This window comes from Gopherus flavomarginatus, chromosome 4, assembly GCF_025201925.1.
Source record: "Gopherus flavomarginatus isolate rGopFla2 chromosome 4, rGopFla2.mat.asm, whole genome shotgun sequence".
NCBI lineage: Eukaryota > Metazoa > Chordata > Testudines > Testudinidae > Gopherus > Gopherus flavomarginatus.
This window is the reverse complement of record NC_066620.1, coordinates 172,534,408-172,561,412: the sequence shown is the minus strand read 5'-3', so window position 1 is coordinate 172,561,412 and position 27,005 is coordinate 172,534,408. Positions and strand designations below refer to the sequence as shown.

The window sequence follows — 27,005 nt, the reverse complement described above, 5'->3', positions numbered from 1 at the left end:
AATATGGTCAAAAGAGAGCATGAACATCTGCCAGCTCCCTTTGGTACTCAATCATGTGATTTAGTTTTGTATGTTGGTAAACAAAACATTTTAAATGAGAGTTTAACCCACATTTTGAAAACTTTAGAGATTCAAATGGTTTTTCATTTCTGCTTATAAAATACCAATTACTGAGCTCGGCATATTTTCTTGTGTATGGGAAGTACTTCATGCAGCAGAAAAGTTTTTAGAATCTGTATGAAAAGCTTTCAAGGACTTTGGTGACTAGGAGCACCAGTATGATCAAAATCCAACAGCCATGAAGTACTAAGGGAGGTAGCATGGTCCAGCGGGTAAGAAAAGGGAGAGAGAATCAGGGATTGGGCACACCCACTTCTCTAAAGCACTTTACAGCTATGTGTACTAATCTACATGTGTTATAAATAAATGAGTTCCAACAGAAGGTAATGAGTGTTTTATTCAAGTAAAAGTATCTTCCAATTACAAGATTATTTAACAAGTTACTCTAGTCTACAATACATTGTAATCTAGTTATAGCTATTGCAGTGACTTTTTAAAGTGTTATGTTTTGGCATGCTAGCATTTAACATGTCTTGCTAAAAACTTTCAAACTCAGTTTCACAGACTAAAGCCAGAAGAGCCCATTATCATCTAATTTGACTTCCTGTTTTATTCAGGCCATAAAATGTTTGAGTTATGTGAAGTTTACAGCTATATTAAGTATGGCTGTGCTACTATGCTGTAGGTGCAATGATTTTTAGTAACCACACAGTGATTATATGTTGAATATTTTCTTCACTTGTGCAATGAACTTGTCATCTGCTGGCGGTTTCCTCTGGCTACCAGGCTGCAAGAATTTCTTAATTGTGGGGATGTTGCTTATTCTTCCTTTAAAAGCCTAAAAGAAGTAGTAAAAAGCCTTTGAGAGTAAGGAAATGACATTCAACTTCATAGATTAAAATGCACACTGTATTTAACAAAAAATGTGCATGATCAAAAAAAACAACACACACAAAACAAAACAATTGGTAGCTCTTTGTGGCCAGATTTCCAGACGAGGTCAGTACTAGAGCTGGCCAGAGGATGACCGTTCCTTTTTGTGCCAACTTTCAAGGTTTCAAAATGTATTTTGTTCCAGACTGTAACCTTTCAAGGTGTTCATGTAAATGACGTGTTAATGTCTGTTTTCAATTTGGGGAGCAACAGCGTGTGACAGCACAGTGATTTGGACACCAGCCTAGGACCTAGAAAGAAGACCCAGGATCAAGTCCTTACTCTGCGTTGAGTTGCTCAAAGCAAGGACTTGAACCTGGGTCTTCCACATCCCAGGCCAGTGCACAAGAGTGTTTACCTTTGAAAAACAGTCATCATCAAAACTGAAACATCTCTGTTAAGCATTTTAGCTTCAATGCAGGTTTTTTTGCTGAAAATGTTCTGAGCAGCACTACCCTTTCCACAGCATCTCCCACTGAGAATAATGAAAGCTCAAGTGCTGCAGTGGCTCCAAGGGCTTAAACATCAATACTTTACATTGGGCATCAGAGTCTGAATATAAGTCTATGTTTCTTGGTGAGATCAGGCGATTCAGTTACCTGTAACTGAGGGAATGGAGAGAGTATATCAGGCTTGCATTCTTCTGCCATTAAAATGGCCTCAAGCAGATGGACATCCGCCCAGCTAAATTGGTTACCAACAAGAAACTGCTGGCCATGGTCTTTTAAAACCTATGGAATATGAGAAAGCAGAGAGGTCTTAGGAGTATAAATGGGAAATAGCTTACTTACTTGGTTAGATGTGTATTTGTCAGGACTAGTCCAAGCAAGAGATCTGAGGTGATAGAGGATTGTGGGCAATCAGAATGCAAAGCCATTTAATTCAAATTGGATCCACAATTCAGTGTATAACCTTCTCCTAGGCCAGGATAAGTGCAGGACTTCAGTCCCCAAGAAGGAGATTCATGGCAATGGTGCAAACAGAAGGGGATTATTTGTAGAAGTGGTTAAGAAATAGTCAATGGAGGATTACCTGTGATGTGTCCGAGCCTTAATTAAAAAGGGAGACCTTCTGAATACCCACAATGTTTAATCTATCCCAGAGGAATCTCCACATGAAGCAGGTTGTATTGCATGCCCACAGGATCTTAGCTGTAGAGCCCCCCCATGACTGGAGTACAACACTTCTGCAGATTGCTAATAGCAGGTAGTTCAGGAGAAACAGGACCTGTCTTCAAAGCTACTAAGAGCATGGCTGGGGCTAGCAGTTATTACGAGTTTCTTGAGTCCTACCTTATTTCTCTCCCTTTTTTGCTTTGTAGGCATCTCTGCTTTAGTCAAATATCCAGAGAAACATGCTGCTGCCTAAGGAAACTCCAGTGGGGTAATTAGTCCTTGAGGAGCAGAATCTTGACAAAAAGCAGCAGCTGGTACAGTCTGTGCCTGGTGTAGAACCTGGGTGACGCAGCAACTTCCTGTGGGCTCTTGCACCCATCATTTCAAGGTTGTTTAGGAAGCAGAGGAGCAGCAAAAGCAGCACCTCTAGAAGATTGGGAATCAAGTGCACATTGTACGCTGATTAAGAAAACCCCTGGACTGTGGGGCTATACTCCATCAGAACCAACCCTCTTGCAGAATCAGGTCGAACAGCATATGTAAAGAGCCTATCACTGTGCTAGCCAATTTCTGGATGCCAGTGTGAACAACTGAATATTACTAGTCACTCTACACTATATAAACGAGCAAACATATCTCTGTGAAAGCATCTGTCCTGAATAATTAACAGGTCCCTGCCCTTACAAATACAAGACCAAGTACAATGTAAACACATCTTATGCTTTTGGCTCTCTTAAGTCACCCTAGAAGAAACAAAGATACGAAATCTTTAAAAGTACTTAATACAATTGGAACATGCAACCATTTAACCTCACAGCATAGATCCTATGGGGGCATCAACGCAGACTTGTAGGAACTTTGATTAACGTTGATTAAACATGCATCTGACGAAGTGGGTATTCACCCACGAAAGCTCATGCTCCAAAACGTCTGTTAGTCTATAAAGTGCCACAGGATTCTTTGCTGCTTTGATTAAACTAGTTACTAGTTGAAGTTACTCTGAATGAACTTAAAAGTAGCCACTGAAAGATTAAAACAACAATGCATCATCAGGTGAAGATCAAATTAGAGCAGAGCTACTCACAGCATACAGAGAGATCAACATAACAATCCTGCTATGCTGCTTACATTTGGTATGGGAGAAAGAACACATCCCCAGAAGAATGGAAGAGGAGGATTATAATCAAACTCCCCAAAAATGGAGATTTGAGTGATGGTAATAACTGGCACAGGTCTGGGTGCTTTCAGTCCCAGAGAAAGTATTCTGTGCAATCAGCCATATAGAGCAGCCATACATAGCAAACTTAGAGAACAATCTGGTTTTCACTTAAATCAATTTTGTGTTGACTGAATCTTCATCCTGAGAAATACTGTAGAGCAAAGCAATGAATGGCAACTGCCAGTGACCCTGATTTTGCAGATTTCCAAAAGAACATTAGATTTGGTAGCTAGAGAACCATCATAGTAAACAGTATGAATCTATGGAGTCTCCAACAAAATCTTCCAAATTATTAAAAACTTGCATCAAAACACTCAGCGTGAAGCAAAGCTAAACTAGGAGCTAACAGACTGGTTTAACATTAACATTGGTGTCAGACAAAGTAATATCTTGTCCCTCATCTTTTTTGGAGTTGCTATTAAATTTAAGTGACATATTGTCAGTATGGAAATGAGCACGACATGGATAAATGGCAAGCTTGGAGATTTAGACTTTGCAGATGACATCTGTCTTCTAAATAAGACAGCTGAAGATAGCCAGACAAAGACAGATGGTCTTGCAAGTTCTGCCAAGCAAACAGGTTTTATCACTAAATCAAAGATGGAAGTTATAAAAATTAATTTACCTACAATGATTTTCTGTACTTGAAAGGAGAAGCCTTGAAAACAGTTAAAAAGTTTACTAATCTAGACAGCATCACTCCCAGTACTGGTGACTGTGTTTGAAATAGAATCCACAAAGGTAAGCAAATGCTGTATTTCAAAGTCTCAAATCCAATGTGGTTAGCAAAACAAACTTAAGATCTTTAAAAGCAACATCCTAAGCATCCTCCTATATGGAGAAGAGTCCATCCAATGCAAACTGAATATCTTTCAGTGCAGATGTATGTGTAACATATTCAGAGTAAAATGCACTAAGAATAAGAAATGAAGAGATCCTAGAATGGGCACAATTAGCTACAATGATACAAGCAGTAAGGAAGAAGAGCTGAACTTGTTTGGGAAACCTTGCCCAAAAGGAGGTTATCTAAACAAGCATTATTTGGAAACCCCATGCAAGAGTGAGAGAGGCCAACTTAGAGAGACACTCTGTAGCACCATAATGGCAGAAGTGGCATTATTACAACTCAATAAAAAAGACCTGGAAAAATGAACCCAGGACAGGGATGATTGGTGCTGTTTGACTTCAGACTAATGCAGCTGATGGTGCAGGAAGAATGATGAGGATCGTGATGATTGAATTTCTTGCATATTGCAAACACTGATTTTGCTTGTGCAATATGAGGTGCTGCTGAGGAGACATCATGTGAAGCTGCATAATTGAGGTTTTACATTCTTACTGACAAATCCACCGTTGGGCATTTTTGCTTTATATGTGACACTTCCTGTACAACTCTCTTCCAGTCAGCTCTCCATGAACTGCTGCTGTGTGCATATTTTGTACGGTGCCCAAAGATTTTAGAAAAGGCTGCATATGTTCTACAGCTCAAAATAAGTAAATAAAGAGAAAGAACTCATGTACCAAGTCCTGAAAAATGTACTCAAACAAATTTCCTCATTATTCCCAGGGTAACTTCAATGGGAATTTTAGTAACCATGACTGGGGCCTTACCAAATTCACGATCCATTTTGGTAAATTTCAGTTATAGGATTTTTTAAATCTGAAATTACACAGTGTTGTAGCTGTGGAGGTCCTGACCAAAAAAGGGATGGGGGGAGGGGCGCAAGGCTATTGTAGGGGGCTCACAGTATTGCCACCCTTACTTCTGAGCTGCTGCAGGTAGCAGTGCTGCCTTCAGAGACGGGCAGCTGGATAGCAGTGGCTGCTGGCTGGGAGCCCAGTTCTGAAAGCAGCATCACTGCCAGCAGCAGTACAGAAGCAAGGGTGGCATAGTATGGTATTGTCACCCTTACTTCTGCCCTGCTGCTGGAGGTGGGTCTGACTCAGTCCCAGGAGCAGCCCATGCAGGAGAAGAGGAAGTCCCGTGCCTCCACAGACTGGCTGGGGCTAGCAGCTGGAGCCTGGCGCATGGTAAGAGCCCCCAGCCAGGGTGCCCCAGCACTTGGAGGTTAAAGGGCCCTTGGGCTGTCTGTGTGTGTGTCAGGGGGAGACCACAGCACCCCCCAACCATGGCACCCTATGTGGTTGCCCATGTCACCCACCTGTAAGGCTGGCCCTGCCACCCCCCCCCCCAAGATGATGACCCCCATACCATGCCACTCTCACTTCTGTACTGCTGCTGGTGGCAGCACTGCCTTCAAAGCTGGATGCCCAGCCAGCAGCCACTGCCCACTCAGCTCTGAAGGCAGTGCAGAAGTAAGGGTTGCAATATCATAACCCACCTACAATAGCCAGATTTCATGATGGAGATGAGATTTCACGATCCGTGACACATATTTCACGGCCATGAATTTGGCCGGGCCCTAACTATGACAAAGGGACCCTCAATCCTGACTAGAGCCACTAGGGGCTATTACAATTCAAATAACTAACAGTTTTGCCCAAGTAAAGATTGTAAGCTTAGCTAGTAACACTTCTGAATCACAACTATATTTAATTCAGAACGCATGAACTCCTTGGAAAAAATATACTTTGATATATGCTCTCAGCACTGTATCCCAGCTATTGATATGCATGCATATACCACCATGGTACTAGCAAAGAGTCAATATCACTGTGTTACCATGATCTAAACTACTTTAGAAGAGCTGGATTCTGCCATCCCTGCTCACAGTGATTTGCATCCCACTCTGTGAGTGGTCCTACTGAGGTCAATGAGGGCTCTCTGTGGCAGAATCAGCACCAGGCTTTGGTGGCCCCCTTTTCACCTCATTCCAGGTGGTTTCCCCAAGCGGTCCTGGAGTCCTAGAATTCCACCTGCCCTGAGGAGGTTTCCTCCTGTGCAAGGGAAATTTCAGCAAACACCATCATACAAACTGTTGTTCTCTATGGTCTGTCATGTCTGAACTGTTGCCTCACTGTCACTTACCTTTTCATAGACTGGGAAGTATCTGGTTGTGGCTCTCTCGATGATTAAGGCAAAATTCTTCTCCTTTGCCTCGGGCGGTTGGAAAGGGAGTGCCATGATCATTCCCATCAGATCTGTTGTTCCTTCCACATACATATCAATCCTGAAACAAATTGTTTTCATTTTCCATTTAGAGGAGTCCATTTATTTCTGAACATTTGACTTTTGTCCAGTCAGCTTCTTATTGTATTGTAGTGCAATAGCAGGAGTACTCAGGAGGCTAACTCAGCCACTGCACTACAAAAAAATTGATTTCACCTCTTGATCTTTAACTGTGCTATTAGTAATACTTTAGATTAGAGGTTCTCAACCTTTTTCATAGCATGGATCTCATAATAACAGAGAGATTGTCACCATGGCAAGAACAGCAATAGTTTACATGAAGAGTAATATTAGGAACATATCTATGTATTTTTAGTTGTGCTATTCAAAAGCTGTTTACATTTTGAAACTCAAAAAAAACAAACAAAAAATTTTCTTCCTGTTTTTCAACCAGCTACACTGCTGTCAAAAAACTTTTTGAATTTTGACAATAAATGGGAATTTTGGAAGAGGTTTTCACCCTTTGCTTGCCCTTTCAACCAGCTCCAATTTTTAGCAAATTTTTTTTAGTAGCGGGAAACAAAGAGGCACCAGCACTATATAACCAGCAAGAGCTCTACTGAACATTTTGAGAACTAGCACCTTAGTTTTTTTACAATAATGCTGAACAGGTAGCAAATGGTGGAACTTAGATTTACATGATCAATCCTATTCTAGTCAAGGATGGAATATAGCCTTCAGAATCGTTAATTTGTTGGTAATGATGCTGAAAGAGTCAGAGCCGAAACTTGAGTTCACAGGGCAGGGTGGGTGGGGGGGAGGTTTTCCTGGTAAAATGAGCACTTATTTGGATATAATTGATACCACAAACAGTGAACCCCATAAAAGGATTCCCACTGAGTTACTTTTCCGGAGAAAGCACACTTAATATGTTCTCTCAACACTGATCTTTTTGTTGTGACTTCGTTAGGAGGGGTGGACAAGGAAAATTTCATTGCTCACATGTTAAGCTATAGCACAGCAGTTCTCAAACTGTGGGTCAGGACTCCAAAGTGGGTGGTGACCCCATTTTAATAGGATTGCCAGGGCTGGCTTAGATTCACTGGGCTCCACCACCTGGGGCTGAAGCCTGGGTGGTAGGGCTCAGCTTACAAGCTCCCAGCACAGGGCGATGGGGCTCAGGCTTTGCGCCCCACCCTGAGGACAGTGGGTCTTGGGCAGGCTCAGGCTTCGGCCCCCATCATGGGGTTCTGCAGTAATTTTTGTTGTCAGAAGGGGGTCACGGTGCAATGAAGTTTGAGAACCCCTGCTAATGCTGTGAAACTAGAATTCTTGCATACAATGAAGTCCTTGTCTAAGCAACAGAGTATCAGGAAATTGTTTTGCTTTAGGAGATAGTTGTTTGTATAAATGCACTATACAATCTATGGTAATTTGTAAAGTGAACAGAAGTTTTCAGCTGCAATGGGCTGTTTTTAAATTGAGCCAACAGGCACAAACATACCCCAGGCTGCCTCCAAAGATTAAGTTCTCTGAATTGCTATCATTATATAGGAAAGAAATCAAAGTAAGCACCAAGGCATATGAGGCCTTTATTATTATCCCATTAAAGACTAGTAGTTGCCTCAGGAACTTAAGGTGCTTCTGGTCTCTATGTAACTGAAGAAACTCTGTGGAGGGTCTTAACAGTATCACTAACAGTCATAGGGAATAAGTATTTAATAATGGGCTCTTCAGTCTAGCAGAGAAAGGTATAACATGATCCAATGGCTGGAAGTTGAAGCAAGACAAATTCTTAATGGGAAATAAGGTGTAAATATTTTAACAGTGAGAGTAAGTAACCATTGGAACAATTTACCAAGGTCGTGGTGGAGACTTTTAAAATCAAGACTGGATGTTTTTCTAAAGGATACGCTCTAGGAATTATTTGGGGAGGTTCTGTGGCCTGTGATATACAGGCAGTCAGAAAAGATCACAATAGTCTCTTCTGGCCTTGAATGTATGAATCTGCTGGGTAGATAATGACCATAAATCAAAATTCTGGGTTTCAGACATCAATGGTGTTTTGACAAGTTTATAATATTAATATTCATGTGGGGAAGAAGAGGGTTAAATTTTAAAGCAGTACTCTTCTCTATTTCAGGTAAATTTTCAAATAAAGACAGTGTATGGGTAGTGCTGTTACAGTACAGTGCTCTCTCCCTCAGGTCCTGCCCATAGAGGTTGTGTTTCCCTGCTATGTAGCTGAGAATGGCTCTGGTCTGCACCATCTTCATCCCATCAATTTCCACCATGGGCACTTGTTGAAACAGCAGGGCTCCATCTTTGGAAAGAAAAAGAAGTTAAGTCACTCTGTCCTCACAAACTGTTGTATCATTGCATGGATCTGAGAGAAAATACCTTATAATTTACATGGACATTTCCAGTTATATTTGAGAGATCCTAAGCATCTATTGCCAGAGTGAAGGAATATGCAGTACACCTCTCACGCAGGCCACATTGCATTAGAGAAGTTGTCTCTTTAACAAAACTCCCTTTCTATTGACAATCCAGATTAAGCCAAACAGAAGAAAGCTGTTTTTAAAATATGACTGTCCAGACTGTGGCTCTCAACCTATTTATCAATGTGGGTCGCCTATGCAGTTCTCTATATGTCATGTGGACCACATCTACCCTATATATATATACTACCTGTACATCTACAAAAAAATAAAGTTTAGTATTTGTTATATGACAGCAATACAATGCAAATCGATATTTCTTTTCAACACTGACAAATATCTACCAAGAGCATTTTAAATTAGCAAAATAAGTCAAAACATCAAACTGTTAAAATGAATTAATTTACTGTAAGGGTGGCATAGCATGGTGTATTGCCACCCTCACTTCCGCTCTGCTGCTCACACCGTAGCTGGGCTGAGTGCCCGGAGAGCACGGCTGCGGAGCCTGTCTGCAAAGATGGGGAGCCCTGCCCAATGCAGGGCACCCACCACCCAGGGGCCGCTCCTACAGCCAGGGAATGCTCCCCCATCACTCAACCCCCCCCCAGGACTGTCCCCCGCAGCAGCCAGAGCCCCCAAACACTGGGCTTGCACACGTGCCTGACCTGCAGAGACAGGGTGCCCTGTCCTGGGCAAAAAGGTCCCCCCGCAAGAACTACCTCCCATGCAGCTGCCCTAGCAGCCCCAAGGACTACCCACCAGCACTCAACCCCTACATCCAGAGACTGTGCCCCAGTATCTAGCCCCCATCCAGAGACTGTGCCCCAGACACCTAGAGTCTGTCTCCCATGCACCAGCCGCACCCCCTTCTCTGAAGCCCTAGCCCCCTGCACTCCCTCCCCACGCCCCTTCCCCCTGCACCTCCCTCCCTGTAGCCCTAGCCCCTTGCATCCCCCTCTCCACACCTGCTGGTCCACCATCTCACTTTGCAGCCCACCCTGCCCGTGTCCCAGCTCACCCTGCCCCTGCAGTTCTAGTGCCAGGGAGCCTGCTCCAGCCAAGGTCACTGGCCTCACAATCCTACTGGGGTGAGCACTGACACTTGGGTCTGGTCTCACACCACCCGTTTTGCACCCCCCAGGGCAGGTGCCCTTCCTGCTCCACCCTAGTTATGGCACTGAGGATGTCACATAGGCCACAGCTGTGTAATGACTTGGCTGCAAGTGGCCCACAGGTTGAGAACCACTGGTTTAGAAACAAACTTGCACAAATTTAAAAACCATCTCTGTAAGGTAAATCAGTTTGTGTCCGGACTAGGCCATAGACTCACCCTTGCGTAACTTTTCCAAGTCTTCCTTTGCTTCCACAAACTCTTCTTCAAACTGGAAAACAGAAATAAAGGGGGTTGATTGTTACATTTCATGGATCATGAAAGAACTATTAGTGGATATTTGCCTTTGGGTATTTTATTCAAAAAACAGCTGATGCCACATGGAAAATGTTGAGAAACTACAAGATACAATTCTGCCTTTATGTTTCTTGCCTTGATTTAAAAAATAAAAATAAAAGACATTTGAATGAGAGTAGGATCTTTGTTGCTACATAACTTGTTCTCTAGCAGCTTCTCTCTCACAGTAACGTACATCACTGAAAGTCATAAAGAAGACTTTTCACTCCAAACGCTGAGAAAGCCAAAGAGGAAAATGAATTCCTAAGAAATGACGACAATGCTTTCAAGCAAAAATTCACCACAGAAATTAAGTCATATCATACCACATCTTTGCTTGATGTGAATTAGGGTAGCTTCAGGAGAGCTGAGCTAATTCATACAAGTTTGAGGATCTGGACAAAAAGTATACAAAATTATCTCTAAACAAAATGTTTTTCAAACTTATTCATGTAATGTGACTGGGTCTTTAAAGCAAGAGTGAATGAGAGACAATGGCAAATATCAAACATTCAAAAGAACCTGGAGAGATTCCTGACTTTGAACAGTAGCAACAATCTAAGATCTCTTCAGTTTAATTTTTCTGAACAAGAAGACAGCCAAGGATAGTTTCTCCTTGGAAACAGGCACCCTTGTTATTGCAAAGAATGAAATAAATACATTCTACAGGACATAAAATGCCAGTTTCACTAATATCCGTACTGAATACTATTAGGACCATGTAAGTAATATATAGGACAACTGACGAGCAGAATTTACATCCAGCTTTTTGTAACTCTTGTACACACTGATGTAATCACTTGTGTGTTAGGAGATGGCGCTAACTAGTCATTAGTCATATTTTCAAAACAGAACAGTCATTTCAACCATTGATTAATTTGATCACTTTATAAGAAGTACAAACCTCAACCCCAGCTGCTGCTAACAGCCATCGGATAGATTCCATTTTACCTCTTCCTTTAGTATAGTGCAGTTTGGGTTTTCCAGCCATGTTTTCAGATTTCTCGTTGCCTGACAAATACAGCAAAGGAAAATGTTTTAAAAGGAAGTATTTAATTTCAAGGGGGGGATTTTGAATTTTACCTGCCAATACAGTAAATATTGCTGAGAGTCTTGTGATGGATATGCACATGAGGAACAGAGAGGTAATCATGACCCAAATATCTGGGCTTGACTCTTACAAGCCCTCTATGGGCTCAGTGGAGAAAGAGTACCCTCTGTCTGTTTATTGAATGGGAGAGTGAACTGTTTCATTGGGAATCATGGAGTTAATGCTGAACTGGCATTGTCTTATTGATCTGCTGTTTTAAATTATGATTTAATAGGAATAAGGCGGCAATGACAGTTTTTTATGCCACTGTGACATTCAGGGATACAATCTAAACCAGTAAGTGGTTATATCACTGCCTGCCCTATGACCCCGGGTGCCTTAAATGCTCTACTGGCATGGTTTACAGCCCAGACACCAACAGCTAGCAGACAAGCAGGCAGTCCCCTGAGTGTCTGTATACTTTGCAGCTCTAGTTCAGCACCTTGACCCCAGCAGCGTGCCTACCACACATCAGCCACATAGTTAAGTGATACTAAGTAGAAGTAATAAGGGTTAAGAGAGGGTTACAAACAAACAAAAGTAGGAATGTGCTTGTAAAACTAAAACTTAATTTCAGCCAATTACAATCTTTGCCTAAGCAGGTTTCTCCCTATAATCAATTTCCTGAGGCTTCAACACTCTTGAACCATTTTTTAAACACATCACGGAATTCCGTACCACTGTCCACATGCAGAATTCATGTCCCAGCAGATTTCTTTGCTTCCCTGGATAAAAAATGACTTTCTGATGGGAGGCAAAGGGAAGCCACAAGAGAGGTCACGTGCCCCTCCACAGCAGCACAGACATGTCCTTTTGGGCGCACAGAGCAGCCGGCAGACAGGTAAATCGCTGTGGAGGGAAGGGATGCTCACACCGGAGCTGGGTCACACCCACCTGGGGCTGGGTCAGACTCATCTCCTGTTCACCCAACCCCCATGCATTTGGACCCCTCCCATGAGCCTCACTCCCCCTGCACCCAGAACCATCCCACCAAGTCCCCTGCACCCAAACCCTCACCCTGCTGAGCCCCAACCCCCTGGTATCTGGATCCCCCATACCCAGAACCCCCCCTAAACCTCCCATGCCCAAACTTCCTCCCTACCAAGTCCCATCCCCTGCAACCAGAACCCCATACCGAGACCTCTGCACCTGAACCCAGACTCCCACCCCTACACCCAGACCACCCCTCGCTGAGTTCCCATCACTCAAACCCCCACCCTGACCAGCCACACCCCCTATGCACTTGGACTACCCTGATGAGCCCCCCACACCCAGATCCCCACCCCACCAAGCCCCGATCCCCCAGCACCTGGACCCTCCTGCTGAGCCCTCCACACCCAGACTCCTCTGTTGAGCCCTATTCCCTCACACTGAGTCCCAATCACCTTCACCAATACCCTCTTGCACAGTCCTATTGATGTTCACTTTTGGCCTCATAGCCTGAGCAGATCTGTAGGATGTACTTGGATAAACTACTTTGGCCTTTGGCTGGAGCCTGAAGTACTATTACCTCATGATGGGATCTAGGCCAGTGTGGGCAATCTACAGCCCGCGGGCTGGATCCGGCCCCTCAGGGCTTTGGAGCCGGTCTGCAGCACTACGTCCCTGCAGCCCACAGGCACTGCCTCCCATAGCCCAAACCCCTCCTGCATCCCGCCCCACAACTCCCTTCCCTAAGCCCCCTGCCTGCACCTTGCCCCCCTCCTGCACCCCAACCCCCTGCCCTGAGCTCTCTGCTGCACCCTGCACCCCTATGCACCCCAACCCCCTGCCGCATCCCACACCCCTCCTGAACCCCAACCCCCTGCCCTGAGTCTCCTCCCACAGTCTGCACCCCTGGCCTCATACCCCTCCTCCACTCCAACCCCCTTCCCTGAGCCCCTTCATACACCCTGCACCCCTCCTCTGCCCCAATCCCTTGCCCTGAGCCCCTTCCTGCACACCGCACCCCATCCACACACCGTAGTTCCTCCCACACATCAACTCCCCGTCCCAACCCTGCATATAATTTCCCCACCCAGATGTGGCCCTTGGCTCAAAAAGTTTGCCCACTCCTGATTTAGGCTATCCAGTCTCAACCACCCAACCTATAAGCCAGTACCTGATACAACAATGTTTAAATGTGGCTTTGGGACTAGGCTGAGGTCATGCTCTGTAACTCTGTATTCTTCTTCGAGTGATTGCTCATATCCATTCCAGTTAGGTGTGTGCGCCGCGCGTGCACATTCGTCGGAAAACTTTTACCCTAGCAACTCAGTGGGCCGGCAGGTTGCCCCCTAGAGTGGCGCCATCATGGCGCTTGATATATACCCCTGCCGGCCCACCCGCTCCTCAGTTCCTTCTTACCGCCCGTGTCGGTCGTTGGAACAGTGGAGCGCGGCTTAGCTGACCTCCACTTCCCTAGCTACTCGTAGTTCTCGTATATAGTTATGCAGTTATAATCCTTTTATATATATATTTGTATAGTTATACGTTTTTTCTTTGCTAACATAGTTAGTTTAGTAATTGTTAGCGGGGTTCAGGAAGTAGCCCCTTCCATGAACCCGGTGCCGGAGCCCATGCACGGCTCACCGGGTTTTAAAATGGGCTCGGCCTGCCAGAAGCCGATGCCGAAGGGAGATCCACACGACTCCTGTTTGAAGTGCCTGAGGGAATCGCACTTGACAGCTAAGTGCCCCATTTGCAAGGCTTTTAAGCCGAGAACAAAAAGGAGCGGACTTTCACTTACCCCTCCACCTTTGGCGCCGAGCGATGATCAAGCGGCTGGCAGAAGCGCCTCCTCGGCACCGGACCCCGCCGGTACTGCCAAGGCCTTTCGGCACCGGCCGTCGCCGGCACCGAAGTCGACTCGGCACCGCTCCCTTCCTCCGAGGTCGAGAGAGCCTACAATTCCTGCTGGTGCCTGACGGCTCCCCGGCACGCGCCGTGGTAGAGCCCCCTGCTCCTGCTGCTTCCGTGCCACCTGCATCGCAGCCAGAGAGCTCGTCTAAGTCGGATTGCCCGACACCGACACCTGCAGAGGCACCGATGACATCGGCACCGTCGATCCCGTCCCACAAGGGCCGTAGAATCCGGTGCCTGACGGCTCCCCGGCACGCGCCGTGGTTGAGCTACTGCTCCTGCTGCTTCTGTGCAAACAGCACCGCAGCCAGAGAGCTCGTCTAAGTCGGATCGCCCGGCACCGACACCTGCTGCGGCACCGACGACGTCGGCACCGTCGATCCCGGTCCCACAAGGGCCGTAGAATCCGGTGCCTGACGGCTCCCCGGCCCGCGCCGTGGTTGAGCTACTGCTCCTGCTGCTTCCGTGCCAATGGCACCGCAGCCAGAGAGCTCGTCTAAGTCGGATCGCCCGGCACCGACACCTGCTGCGGCACCGACGACGTCGGCACCGTCGATCCCGGTCCCACAAGGGCCGTAGAATCCGGTGCCTGACGGCTCCCTGGCACGCGCCGTGGTTGAGCTACTGCTCCTGCTGCTTCCGTGCCAACGGCACCGCAGCCAGAGAGCTCATCTAACTCGGATCGCCCGGCACCGACACCTACCGAAGCTCTGACGACCTCGGTACCGTCGATCCCGGTCCCACGAGGGCCGTCGAATCCGGTGCCTGACAGCTCCCCAGTATGCACTGTGGTTGAGCCTGCTGTTCCCTCCACGCCGGAGACATTACCAACGGCGAGGGATCTCATTGCCATGACAGAGTCGATGCTGCCTGACCCCGGCACCGCCGGTGCGGGTAATACAGTCTCTTCATGTGACCGTCCTCTGTCAGCACAGCAGAGCGGCACCGTTCATGATCACGGTCCCGCAGACACTCCAGATCCTGTCGGCACGCCCGACACCACTTGCAGTCCCGGTGCTGTTTTCCTCATCGGTACTGGTCGCACTCGCTGCACCGGTCGGTATCCCGTTCGCCGACCCGCTATCGGCACCGTTCCGACTCCCGGCACTGCGACAGGTACCTTGACTCCTGTAGCCTCTCCCCGAGCCTCGAGATCTCGGTCGACCTCCAGGCACCATTCTGGTTGCGGGTCTGGATCTCGTTTCAGGTACCGGTACGCCTCCCGGTGCCGGTTCCCGGTGCCGAGTTGGGCAAGGTCCGATAGAGTCAGAGACTCTGCCTGTGCCTTCTTTTAGTACCTCCATGGCCATCCGGACACACATCCATGTCATCCCACATGTGCAGATCTTATGCTCAGGACCACGATTCTGATATGATGGCCAGCGGGCGCCAGCCCCGAAACCGAAAGAGGCTTGGCGAATGAACCTGTTTGGCCGCCAGGTGTACTCTGCAGAAGCCCTGCAGCTCTGGGTAGCAAAGCAACAAGCCTTGCTTAGCTGCGATAATTATAGCACCTGGGTGAAGGTAGTTTAGTTTATGGAGTTTCTCCCTCAAAACTCCCGCCAAGAGTTCGCTGCCGTCTTGGAGGACGGGGGAAAAAAGGTACCCAGAGCGTCCCTCCAGGCCTCGTTGGACGCAGCAGACTCTGCAGCCAAGACTCTGGCCTTTGGTGTCGCCATGAGGTGCATCTCATGGCTTCAGGTTTCAAACCTCCGGCCGGAGCTGCAGTATGCCATTCAGGATTTACCCTTTGTTGGTAAAGGCCTTTCGCGGCAAAGACAGCCCCAGGCTGCCAAGCCTGATGGACAATAGGGTCCTAATGCGCTCTCTCAGCATGCATATGCCAGCGACCAAACGCAGGCCTTTCTGTCCCCAGCCGCCATACTCTGTGCCTAGCCAGAGACAGGACTTTGGCAAACGGCGAGGCCAAGGTGGTCGCAGACGAACGTCAGGACCCCTAAAGAGCCAAGGTCAAGGTCCCTCGCAATTACCACTGGGACCAAAGACGAACCTTCCAAGGTGCGCCTGAGGGCGGTGTACCAGTCACAGGCCGGGATCCCAATCCCGCTTTCTCCTGGCGTTGCCCCAGTTAATTTCAGATCGCTGGTTCCTGCGCACGGTGGAGCATAGGTACCACCTCTAATTTGTTCCAGCCCTGTCCCCCTTCAGGGACCCCTCTCACGAGCAATTCCTCGTACAAGAGGTGCAGACGCCGATGGACGAAAGGGGCAAGGGGTTTTGCTCCCGTTATGCCCTAGTCCCCCACTCGAACGCAGGTCTCAGACCTTCCTAGTCCTGCACGGACTCAACCGGTTTAGGATAAGGTTGAAGTTCCGCACGGTATCCCTGGGAACCATTATTCCATCCTTGCCTCCTGGGGGCTACTATGCCGCCCTGGATATGAAGGACGCGTACTTTCGCAACGCCATCTTCCCTCCGCACAGGAGATACCTCCGCTTTCTAGCCAACTGTCAGTACTTCTGGTTTACGGCCATAGTCGCCGCCTACCTTCGCTGATGTCGGATATGCGTTTTTCCATATCTGGACGATTCGCTTATCCGAGGAGACTCTGAGACACAAACCACTCAGCACGTGGGCATCGTCACGGTCTTATTCACAGGTCAAGGCCTGATGATTACTATAGAGCAATCCACTCTGGTTCCCACGCAGAGGTTGGACTTCCTAGGGGCTATCCTGGTCTCCTACCTAGCCGGAGCCTGCTTATCACAACTGCGGTTTTAGGCGATGGCAACAATCATCTGAGGTCTGCAGGCTTTCCCAACGACCTCGGCTCGTACTTGTCTCAGTCTTCTGGGTCCATGGTTGCCCGCAAGTTTGTAACCAAACACGCCAAGCTCCGCCTCCGTCCTCTCCAAGTCCGGCTCACCTCGGCGTACCACCCGGACAGGGAGCCAATGGTCATGGTAGTCACCGTTCCCTCGAGCACCTTAGGCTCCCTAGAGTGGTGGCTAACTCCCTCCCTGGTGTGGGCAGGGATGCGGTTTCATCCGCCCCAGCCCTCACTGCCCCTGACGACGGACGCGTCATCTCTCTGCTCAAGTGCTCATGGTCACCTCCGAGCTTAAGGCCTTTGGTCTTCTCGGGAGCTGGCATTCCACATCAATGCCCTGGCGTGCCAGGGGTTCCAGCGGCAGCTGCGAGGCCGTTGTATCTCGGTGTTTACAGCCAACACAGCGGCCATGTGCTTCATAAATATCCAGGGAGGGACATGGTCCTCCCCCCTTTTGTCAGGAGGCCATCCATTTCCGGGACTTTTGCATGGCCCACTCGATGGAGCTGGTGACGTCCTTTCTCCCAGGCGTTCGGAACGTCTTGGCGCTTTGACTCAGCAGGTCTTTCCTGTCTTACGAGTGATCACTCTGCCCCATGTGAGGCGTTCTGCTTTCCAGAAGTGGAGATGTTTCCTCACATAGACCTGTTCGCTCACCGCGAGAGCAGAAAATGCCAGATGTTCTGCTCCTTCCAAGGTCCCTCCTCGGGATCGATCTTGGACGCATTCCTGATGCCGTGGAAAGGCCAACTCCATTATGCCTTCCCACTGTTCCCACTGGTTCATTAGGTCCTGCTCAAACTCCGCAGGGGCAGAGCGCGCATCATCATGATCACTCCAGAGTGGTCCAGGCAGCACTGATATACCACGTTGCTCGGCCTGTCAATAACAGACCCAATTACCCTGCCACCCCACCCAGACCTCATCACTCAGGGCAACGACAGGCTTCGTCACTCGGACCTGCAGCCTCTTCGCCTCACGGTGTGGCTGCTGCGTAACTGAGCCGGGGTGACAGGAAGCCTTCCACCTGGTCAACGTACCGGGCCAGGTGGAAGCGTTTCGTCTACAGCTGCAATACGCTCAATCTTGCTCCGGCTGAGGCCTCGATCCCCTCTATTTGGCCTGCCTCTGGCCTTCAGCGGCAGGACCTGGCGGTATCATCGCTGAGGATACACTCAGCAGCCATCTCTACCTTCCAGCCAGGCTAAGGTGGACGTTCCGTGTTCTCACGCTCTATGGATTCGAGATCCCTCAAGGGCTTGGAGAGCTTGCACCCTCGGGTGCGCCGCCCAGCCCCAACCTGGGACCTCAACCTAGTTTTAACCAGACTTATGTCTCCCCCAGTCGAGCCGTTCACGACTGGCCCTCTGCTATACCTGTCTTGGACGACAACTTTCCTCGTAGCTGTTACATCGGCCAGACGGGTCTCCGAGCTCAGAGCTCTTACGGTGGTTCCGCCGTACACTAGGTTTCACACAGACAGGGTGCAGTTATGACCGCACCCAGCTTTCCTCCCTAAGGTGGTTTCGGCCTTTCATGTTACCCACAGCTCAACGCAATGGGCACAACCATTGCACTCCTTGGACATCTGTGGAGTGCTCGCATTTATATTGCGCTGCCAGAACCATTTCGTAAGGTGCCCCAGCTCTGTCACGGTAGCGGGCCAAAGGGAGGGCTTGCTTGTTTTCCTCTCGGAGGATCTCATCTTGGGTGATGGCGGACTTCCGCACTTGTTATGATTTGGCTCATATTTCCCCAAGCCACATCATCGTACAGTCTACCAGGGCTCAGGCTTCATCTGCCGCCTTGCTGGCTCGTGTTCCTACCCACGAGATCTGTCGCGCAGCTCCATTGGTCCTCGGTCCATACCTTTGCTTCGCAGTATGCCCTGGTTCGACAGTCAAGAGATGCTGTAGCCTCTGGCTCAGCAGTTTTCATGCTGCCACATTTCACTCCGACCCCACCGCCTACGTAAGGCTTGGGATTCACCTAACTGGAATGGATATGAGCAATCACTCGAAGAAGAAAAGACGGTTACTCACCTTTGTAACTGTTGTTCTTCGAGATGTGTTGCTCATATCCATTCCACACCCGCCCTCCTTCCCCACTGTCAGAGTAGCCGGCAAGAAGGAACTGAGGAGCGGGTGGGCCGGCAGGGGTATATATCAAGCGCCATGATGGCGCCACTCTAGGGGGCGACCTGCCGGCCCACTGAGTTGCTAGGGTAAAAGTTTTCCGACTAATGTGCACGCGCGGCACACACACCTAACTGGAATGGATATGAGCAACACATCTCAAAGAACAACAGTTACAAAGGTGAGTAACCGTCTTTCTTTTTCACCAATCTGTTCAACATCTACAGATAAAGCAAAGGCAGCTGCATGCATAGTCCCCACCATTTCTATAAACACCAACTGGCAGAATACTTAGGGGGATGGCTATGCAGGGAAGTCTTCACTCAGACCCTGTGCTTTCCATTTGTCTCACTTTCCATCTGATATCTCAGATATCAGCAAGGGGCAGCACTGAGCCTGCAATGCATTCAGTAGTTTCCAGTTTTGTTAACAGTGCTCAGCTCACAGCAGCCTTTGCATTCTGCTGAGTCACCTCTCCAAAGACACAAAGGAAAAGCTTGGAACCTTAGAGAATGACCAGCCTTTACCCAATGTAAATGAATTACTCCATTATCAGAGACAAAGTTTAATATTTATGGAACAGGTTTCGCAACAATTTTTCAATCTCTTATCAGGGCCCAAAGGTTAACTCTGAAGCAGATAATCAGAAAAACACCAGTGAAATGGAGGCCATGAATAAGAGAGTATATGCCAGTTGGGTGGTGGGGTCTTTTGCATCATTGGCTGTCCCTACTCAAGTCTCCCCATTAGATGTTTTCCTCAACAATTCCCAAATTAATGATTACTGCAATCACTAGAAGTTTTGCCTGAGTAAGGACAACAGAATTTGGCCCTCTCTCCCAGCCTCTATTTAGCTTTTCATTCTGCTTTCTGTCTTTTCCTCCGCTGATAGCCTTCTTTCCTGTTTCCTAACAGCCTGCCTGAAACTGCCCCCTCCCATTGCTTCTTCTCTACCCACTCTCCATGGCCCTTGATCCTCTTGTTTTCATCCTCCCTGCTTCCACACACTCAAGGCTTCATTGAGCAGCAAACTGAAGCTACCAGAGAGCAAACTGTACTTATTGGTTGAGCAGGGCCATCCCTACCTATTCTGGGGCCCTACACAGCCCCCCCCCCCACCATGTGGCCACTTGACTTAAGGGGATTATGGGACATTTTCTGGAGGCCAATCACAGCGCAATAATGCAACACCTCATTCACACTGATGCTAGGGCGTTTCAGCCGAGGTGCAGCAAGCGTTATGCTTCTTGTCGAGGTGGATTACCAGGAGCACGCCAGCTGCAGAGTCCAGGCGCTGTAAGTGCCTTGCTAGTGTGGATAGGTGGTGAGTCAGGGCGCCTGGGGCTGCTTTAATGGGCTCTAACTTGCAAGTGTTGCCAAGCCCTTAGACACAAAAGCATGTTAATACCAGCCGGCTGCTCCCCTCAGAATAGCTGGGGAGTGGAACAGAGCAGCGGGAAAGAAATTTGGCTTAAAAACAAGTGCCTGTACTGACACAAGCAGTACTTGCCCAACCCCGTTTCCTGCAGGGGGAAATCAACCTGTAGGTGAGTCTTTTTGCATGGGGCCCATGTCAAGGCAGCTTTGGAACACACGGGAATTATGCAAATTGTCTTGAGACTGCCCCACTCCATGATTGGTTTAGGTACATCCAGCCTGAACATCTGATCATGGCTTATAGGAGCAAGGCAGTCAAGTGACTCTGTAACTACATTTTGTGATGGATACATGTTTTTAAAACATTTATTAATGTAAGAGAAGTTAAGCCACTGTTAAATTGCCTCTGACTTGAAGAGATACTAGACATAACCTTTATATTTTGAAAATCTCAGATTTCCTATCCATTCTAATGAGATGTATTTTCTATGTCTCAACCAGCATTGCCAGATTCTCAAGGTCCCAGATCCAAGTCTGATTGTTAAATATAATTCACACATACTTTTTTGTTTAACCTGATTTAGGTTCTGATTCTGCAATAAGCTCCACACAGGAGGAGCCCCACCTATACGAAGACCATTGCATGGCCTTACTCCATCTTTCTAACCAGATGCAATGTTCAGAGTAGCTTTTATATTGTAATACAGTGTTCCTTTAACAAAGCCTTATGAGGACTGTTCCAGCAGAGTGATCACATGGCATACATCCCACACTAAGCCAAATCTGACTCAGTCTACAGATGTGTGAACCAGTGAACTGATCTTTGGTGGGCCTTGGACCAACAGGGTTTGGATCCAGAAACAGCAGCTTGACCACAAAGTGCCCTAATAGGATTAAGCGTAAATTACCCCTGAAGGTTTAAAAATGTAATTACAAGTGGTGATAAAACCTTAATCTCTCTTCAGATATGACTAAGAGCTAGAGCCATACTCCTCCCCAGGTCAAGATGTACAGCTCCATGCCCCGACCCTGCATGATGCTGAGCCCCATAAAGTCAGTGGGAGTTGAGGGTGCTCAGCCCCTTGCAGGTGGCACTCTGCACCACTCAGTACCAGCTGCCAAATGAGTCTAATTTTTCATCCATATAAATCCAGCCTTTTGCTTTCATGACAGCCAAAGTACAGTTCAGCAATGCATGGGCAACCCTGTCTTTTCATGGAGAGTAAAGTCCCTGTTAGGTCAAACACCCAAAGGTAGACAAGTTAAATCTAGTGCCACCACAGACAGTCCCACACATGTCTGCAGAGAAGAACTATCAATATATAACAATGTTAAACAACTCACACAGTGCTGCAAGTTATGCAAAATAAACTGTCCTAAGGCCAGACTGCAATTAGGGCTACAGGCTTGTGGGATAGAGGGAATAAGAACCCACCATCCACACACACACCCCCACACTGATTTATGTAGGCTACCTGGCTCTTGGGTCCAGGTGCACAGAAGTAAGCAAGGTTACATACCTGCTTATTTCCTCCTCTGAGTATGTAAGCAGGGGATTGGACAGAGCCTTGGCTATACTCCCTACTTGCTGGCCAGAGCAGTTGTGCCAACAGGATAGTAGATTAGGGTCTACAAAAGAATGTAGGCACCCAGCTTGGCTGCCACCTAACCCTGCCGGCACCTGAACTCACTAAGCACCTACATTTCTGCTGTAAAAGACCCCAAGGCCCTTAAGTTTCTGCCTCTGGGCAGGCTCACTGATGCCTCACTCTAAGGTTCTGTCTACACAGTATTTGGGAACCCGCAGGAACAAGCCTCCCAGCCTGGATCAAGAGGCTTATGCTCTAGCTGTGTAGACAGTACTTTGAAGCTGTGGCTTGGGCTGGAGCTCAGGCTCTGAAGCTTGCGGGGAGTCTTCAGAAGAGCCCAAACTGCAACTTCAAAGTACTATCTACATAGCTATTTTTAGAGCCGGAGCACGGGTCGGTCAGCATGGGCTGGGAGGCTCACTCCCATGGGCTCCCAAATGCTGTGTAGATGTACCCTAAAAGTTCAGATGTCTGTCTCATGCCTAAACCGCAGGCCAATCCACAAAGTGAGGAAAGAGAAGCAGGCACCTCCAAGACACAGGAAAACAACCACTGGTCACCCCTCCCACCAGCAAAAAGGATCCTAGTGACAACTACTGCTAAGTATTACTAAAATTAGTGAGACTCATTTCCCCCTTCTCCTCCCCTCCTTCCATTTTTATGTTATTCTATCATTTTTCTTACCTTATCCTAACACACTGCCACAATCCACATGTTAGGCATGTGAATTGTTAGCACTTTAGTGTGTCCCAAGTGAAAAATACCCTGGCCGATTAAATCTTTTGACCAATAAAAAAATTGGCCAAGTGACAACCCTAGAGAAGCACCTGTCTCATCTGTGGGGCCCAATGCAGTAGATGTGCTCAGCGTATGCCTAATGCCACATACAATGGCAGGCTCACAAGGAGGAGGCAGCCTCTTCTATAATCTTTAGCCCAGGGTTCTCCACAAGGATGTGGGGAAACCTTTGTTCAATTCCCCCCCTCTATCTGATGAGATGGGATTTGAATGGTTCTCCACCTCTCGGGTGAGTGCTCAAACCACTGGACTATGGGATATTTCCTATTTAAATTGTTTCACTTTAATTAATAACTGATAATTAAATATCAATCAGATCAGAGTGAGAATCACGCTGTAGCCCAATGGTTAGGACACTCAGCTAAGAGGTGGAAGATACCTCTTCAGATCCCTTCTCCCCAGTGGGCAGAGGAGGGAACTGAACAGGCGTGAGTATCCTAACTGCTGGGCTAAAGACTAAGGGAGGAGCCTGCTCTCTTCCCCCACTCCAAAGCTATTTTGTATGGAGTTAGGCAGGCAACTAACTCTCTCTTGCAAGCAATTACTTAGATGGCTAAGCTGCCAGATTCCCAATTGTGGATCACAAACAGAGACAGGACCCTCCCTTAAGCCTGGATTTAGGCACCTAACTCTATGGGAGGGGTGGGGGTTCGGACATACCTGTCTCATTAGCAAGCATCTCCAATTGGCTATTTTTGGCTATGTCTACACTTAAAATGCTACAGAGTAGACACTCATTACAGCAATGGGAGAGGTTCTCCCATCACAGTAGTTAATCCACCTCCCCAAGAGATGGTAGCAAAGTTGACAGAAAAATTCTGTCTACATTGGGTGCTAGGCTGGCTTAACTACATCATTCAGTGGTGTGGATTTTTCACACCTCTGAGTGACATAGCTGGCTTGACCTAACTTTTCAGTTTAGACCAGTCCTTAAGCTCTACCTAACATGCTGGCTCTTATGTATCCATTCTTAGACTCCTGTCTCCATAGGCACTGACTTCTACACAGAGAGTGCCCGACCCCCCCTTCCCCAAGCGCCCACCCCCACTCCACCCCTTCCCATCCCTGCTCCATCCCCATCTCACCCCTTCCCCTAAGCCCTGCCTCTTCCCCACCTCTTTCCGCCCCCTTCCCCGAGTGCGCCTCATCCCTGCTCCTCCCACTCCCACCCAAAGCTGACTTGTTCGCGGCAGGACACACTGGGGGGGAGGAGTGATCAGCGGGGCCATTGGCAGGGGAGAGGCACTGGGGGAAGGAGGAGGTGAACAGGGAGCTTGCCTGCTGGTGGGTGCTAAGCACCTGCTAATTTTTCTCCGTGGGTGCTTCAGCCCTGGAGCACCCATAGAGTCAGCACCTATGCCTGTCTCTTCCCATCCACTGTATACCAAGCCTAGGCACCTAACTCAGGCTTTGTCGATCCCATTATTGCTCCAGTGCTTTTTTTAGACATCTAAAAGTTAGACATTACAATCTGAGCACTGCAACACCTTAGACCCTTTTACAGAACAATGTCCTGGTGATAGCTTAAGGAGCAAGAATCATAGAAGTACAGGATTGGAAAGGACCTTGAGAGGTCATCTAGTTCAGTTTCCTGCATTCAAGGCAGGACATGTAATAACTAGACCATTCTTAACAGATTTTTATCTAACCCAGGGGCCAGCAACCTTCCAGAAGTGGTGTGCCAAGTCTTCATTTATTCACTCTAATTTGTGTTTTGCGTGCCAGTAACACATTTTAAAATTTTTAGAAGGTCTCTTTCTATAAGTCTATAATATATAACTAAACTATTGTTGTTTGTAAAGTAAATACAAATGAAAATGTTTAAGAAGATTAATCTAAAATTAAATTAAAATGCAGAGCCCACCCCCCCTGGACTGATGGCCAGGACCCAGGCAGTGTGAGTGCCACTGAAAATCAGCTTGTGTGCAGCCTTCAGCACATGTGCCATAGGTTGCCTACCCCGATCTAACCTGTTCTTAAAAACCTCTAAAAGAAGGAAGCAAATATGTCTCATAAGGGTGTCAAAATGCCTTCTAGGGCAGTGCAGCTCATGAAGCCCTCTTTGCTCAGGCCTGAAGACAAAGTCACAGTCCAAAACCCTTAAAGGTATTTATTTAGTGCCTAACTCCCTAAACTTTGAGGATCAGGGGACCAAATCCTTAGTGTTAAATACACATACATACTCTCCAGCGAGGTTCAAAACATACAGAATGGGCATTTATGACTTGGCTTACGTCAGTGAGAGTTGAGAGTGCTCAGCATCTCTGAGGATCAGGCCCTTAATTAAATGTCAAAGTATTAAAACCTATTCACAGAAAGAACAAAACTCTCCTGGATGAGTTCAAACAATGAAATTAGGAGCCTGGACTAGTTCAACGAAAGTTACATAAGGGGACTACAGCTATTACCTTACTGAACTCTGCAGCTATAACTAGAGGTTATGAAATCACTGTGTGTTTTGCAAGTTATGTAGTCTGACAGGGCTCTTCAGACACACAACTGAAGACAACAGTAAATGCAAAAGCAAACTTTTTGGAGCAAAGGGTCAGTTTCACTGTCTTCCCATTTTGGAAAAAAGTTTCGAAATTGTCAGTGTCCCATTTTGACATTTTTCAAAACAAAAAGGTGCATTTTTCAGTTTGAAACAACATTCTGTTTAGAAATTTAAGTCTACCATAAAAACAAACCAAAGCGTTTCATTTCAGAAGATCCGATTTTCCCTCCCATCCCCAACCCCCTTTCAGATTTATGGTTCATGAAAAATTGAGATATTTGACTTTGCCCTGATTTGAACTGGAAAAGTTTTTGAAACCTCAAGAATCCATATAGGTAGGGTTGCCAATTTTGGTTAGCCCTGTTCCTGGAGCTTTCATCACATTATATAATCTTTAATTAAAAAATAAGATTTAATTCCTGCAGACTCCAGAACAATCCTGGGGGCTTGGCAACCTTACTTATAGGAGAGGAAAGGTATTTCCTGCCCAGCGCTAGTGGGATCACAGCACAGCCCACCCTCGCATGGCTGGGTAGGGGGGTTGGAGCAGACAATCGCCCTCTCCTGCTGGAGGGATCTCTGCACCAAACCCTCCGTGGGGCTGGGGCTTTAATCCACAGCCGGGCTCAGAGCTCAGCCCGCACACAACAGGGGCTGCCTGTGCCCCTCGCTAGGCAGTGTTGCCTCAGCAATCGCTCGCCTGCGCGACAGCCGGGGCAGCAGGCACGGGGCAGCGCTTCCCCCAGGGTCTCGGGGCCCGGGGGAAGCTGACTCCCGCCCTGCTCTCCTGGCCCCTTTCCCGCGCGGAGCAAAGGCCGGATTCCCCCTACGCTCCCGCCACACGTGCGTTCACTTTGCCCTCACGCAGCGACCAATGCAAACATCAGGTGTTGCGCGGCCTAGCGCCCATCCCCTGTCCGCGCCGCGGCCTGGCCTCGGGCCCCCTCTGCTCTCAGAGAGCCCCCCGGGAGCCACCGACTGGCCCCACACGTTACAGCTGCAGAAACTCCAGAGCCAGCCCCGCAAGCACGCTGCGTAACCCGCAACGCTGCCCGGGAGTAGAGCCTCTCCCTGGCCGTGTCTGAGCACTGACCTTGGACTCCAGCCGCACTCCTCAGACACAGACAGTAACTGTGGCTGCCTTCAGCCTGTGAGCGGCTCCACCTCCCGAGGGGATCGTCTCTCGGATCCTATGAGGAGGAGAGGCTCCCACCCAGTCCCAGTGGAGATCAGTTTACCCTGGCTCCCCTCCAAAGTCTCTCTCCCCCAGCAGTGCAAGGGGGAGGGAGACTGTGTTTTGTTCCAAGCAATTCGTTAACAAAAAAATAAATAAGATGTTTTCATGCTGTTGTCCTCTGATTCCCGTCCTTGCTTGGTTTGAGAACCTTGGTGATACTGAGGCTTTGCTCCAAACTCTTAGTTACACAAATGCAGAGAGAAATGCTCCTGGATTCAGAGGAACAGGCAGATCAAACACACTGGTGGCCTGGCTTATATTCTGTAATTTGTCAGGTTCAGTTTCCCAACACAGTTCTGTATTATGGTTAATGCTGTTTGGTCCTGTCTACCCAAGCAAGGCTACCCATGTCTTGTGATAGTCAATGA

At 47.8% G+C, this 27,005-nt stretch overlaps 1 protein-coding gene across 2 annotated transcripts; it reads right to left on the bottom strand.

Moving 5' to 3' along the window:
- Positions 1 to 439: 439 nt before the first annotated feature.
- LOC127049756 (glutathione S-transferase-like) lies at positions 440 to 26,703 on the bottom strand. Of its 2 annotated transcripts, XM_050951018.1 has the most exons (7): positions 26,494 to 26,703; positions 11,190 to 11,296; positions 10,169 to 10,220; positions 8,588 to 8,720; positions 6,317 to 6,458; positions 1,593 to 1,724; positions 440 to 898 (listed from the first exon to the last, which is right to left on the bottom strand). In XM_050951018.1, exons 2-7 carry the CDS (start codon positions 11,274 to 11,276, stop codon positions 776 to 778), a joined length of 669 nt encoding a protein of 222 aa, XP_050806975.1. In that variant the 5' UTR covers positions 11,277 to 11,296; positions 26,494 to 26,703; the 3' UTR covers positions 440 to 775. The 2 variants fall into 2 exon arrangements, with proteins under 2 accessions (XP_050806975.1, XP_050806976.1); XM_050951019.1 differs by lacking the exon at positions 26,494 to 26,703 and having other exon boundaries at positions 11,237 to 11,296.
- Positions 26,704 to 27,005: the final 302 nt, after the last annotated feature.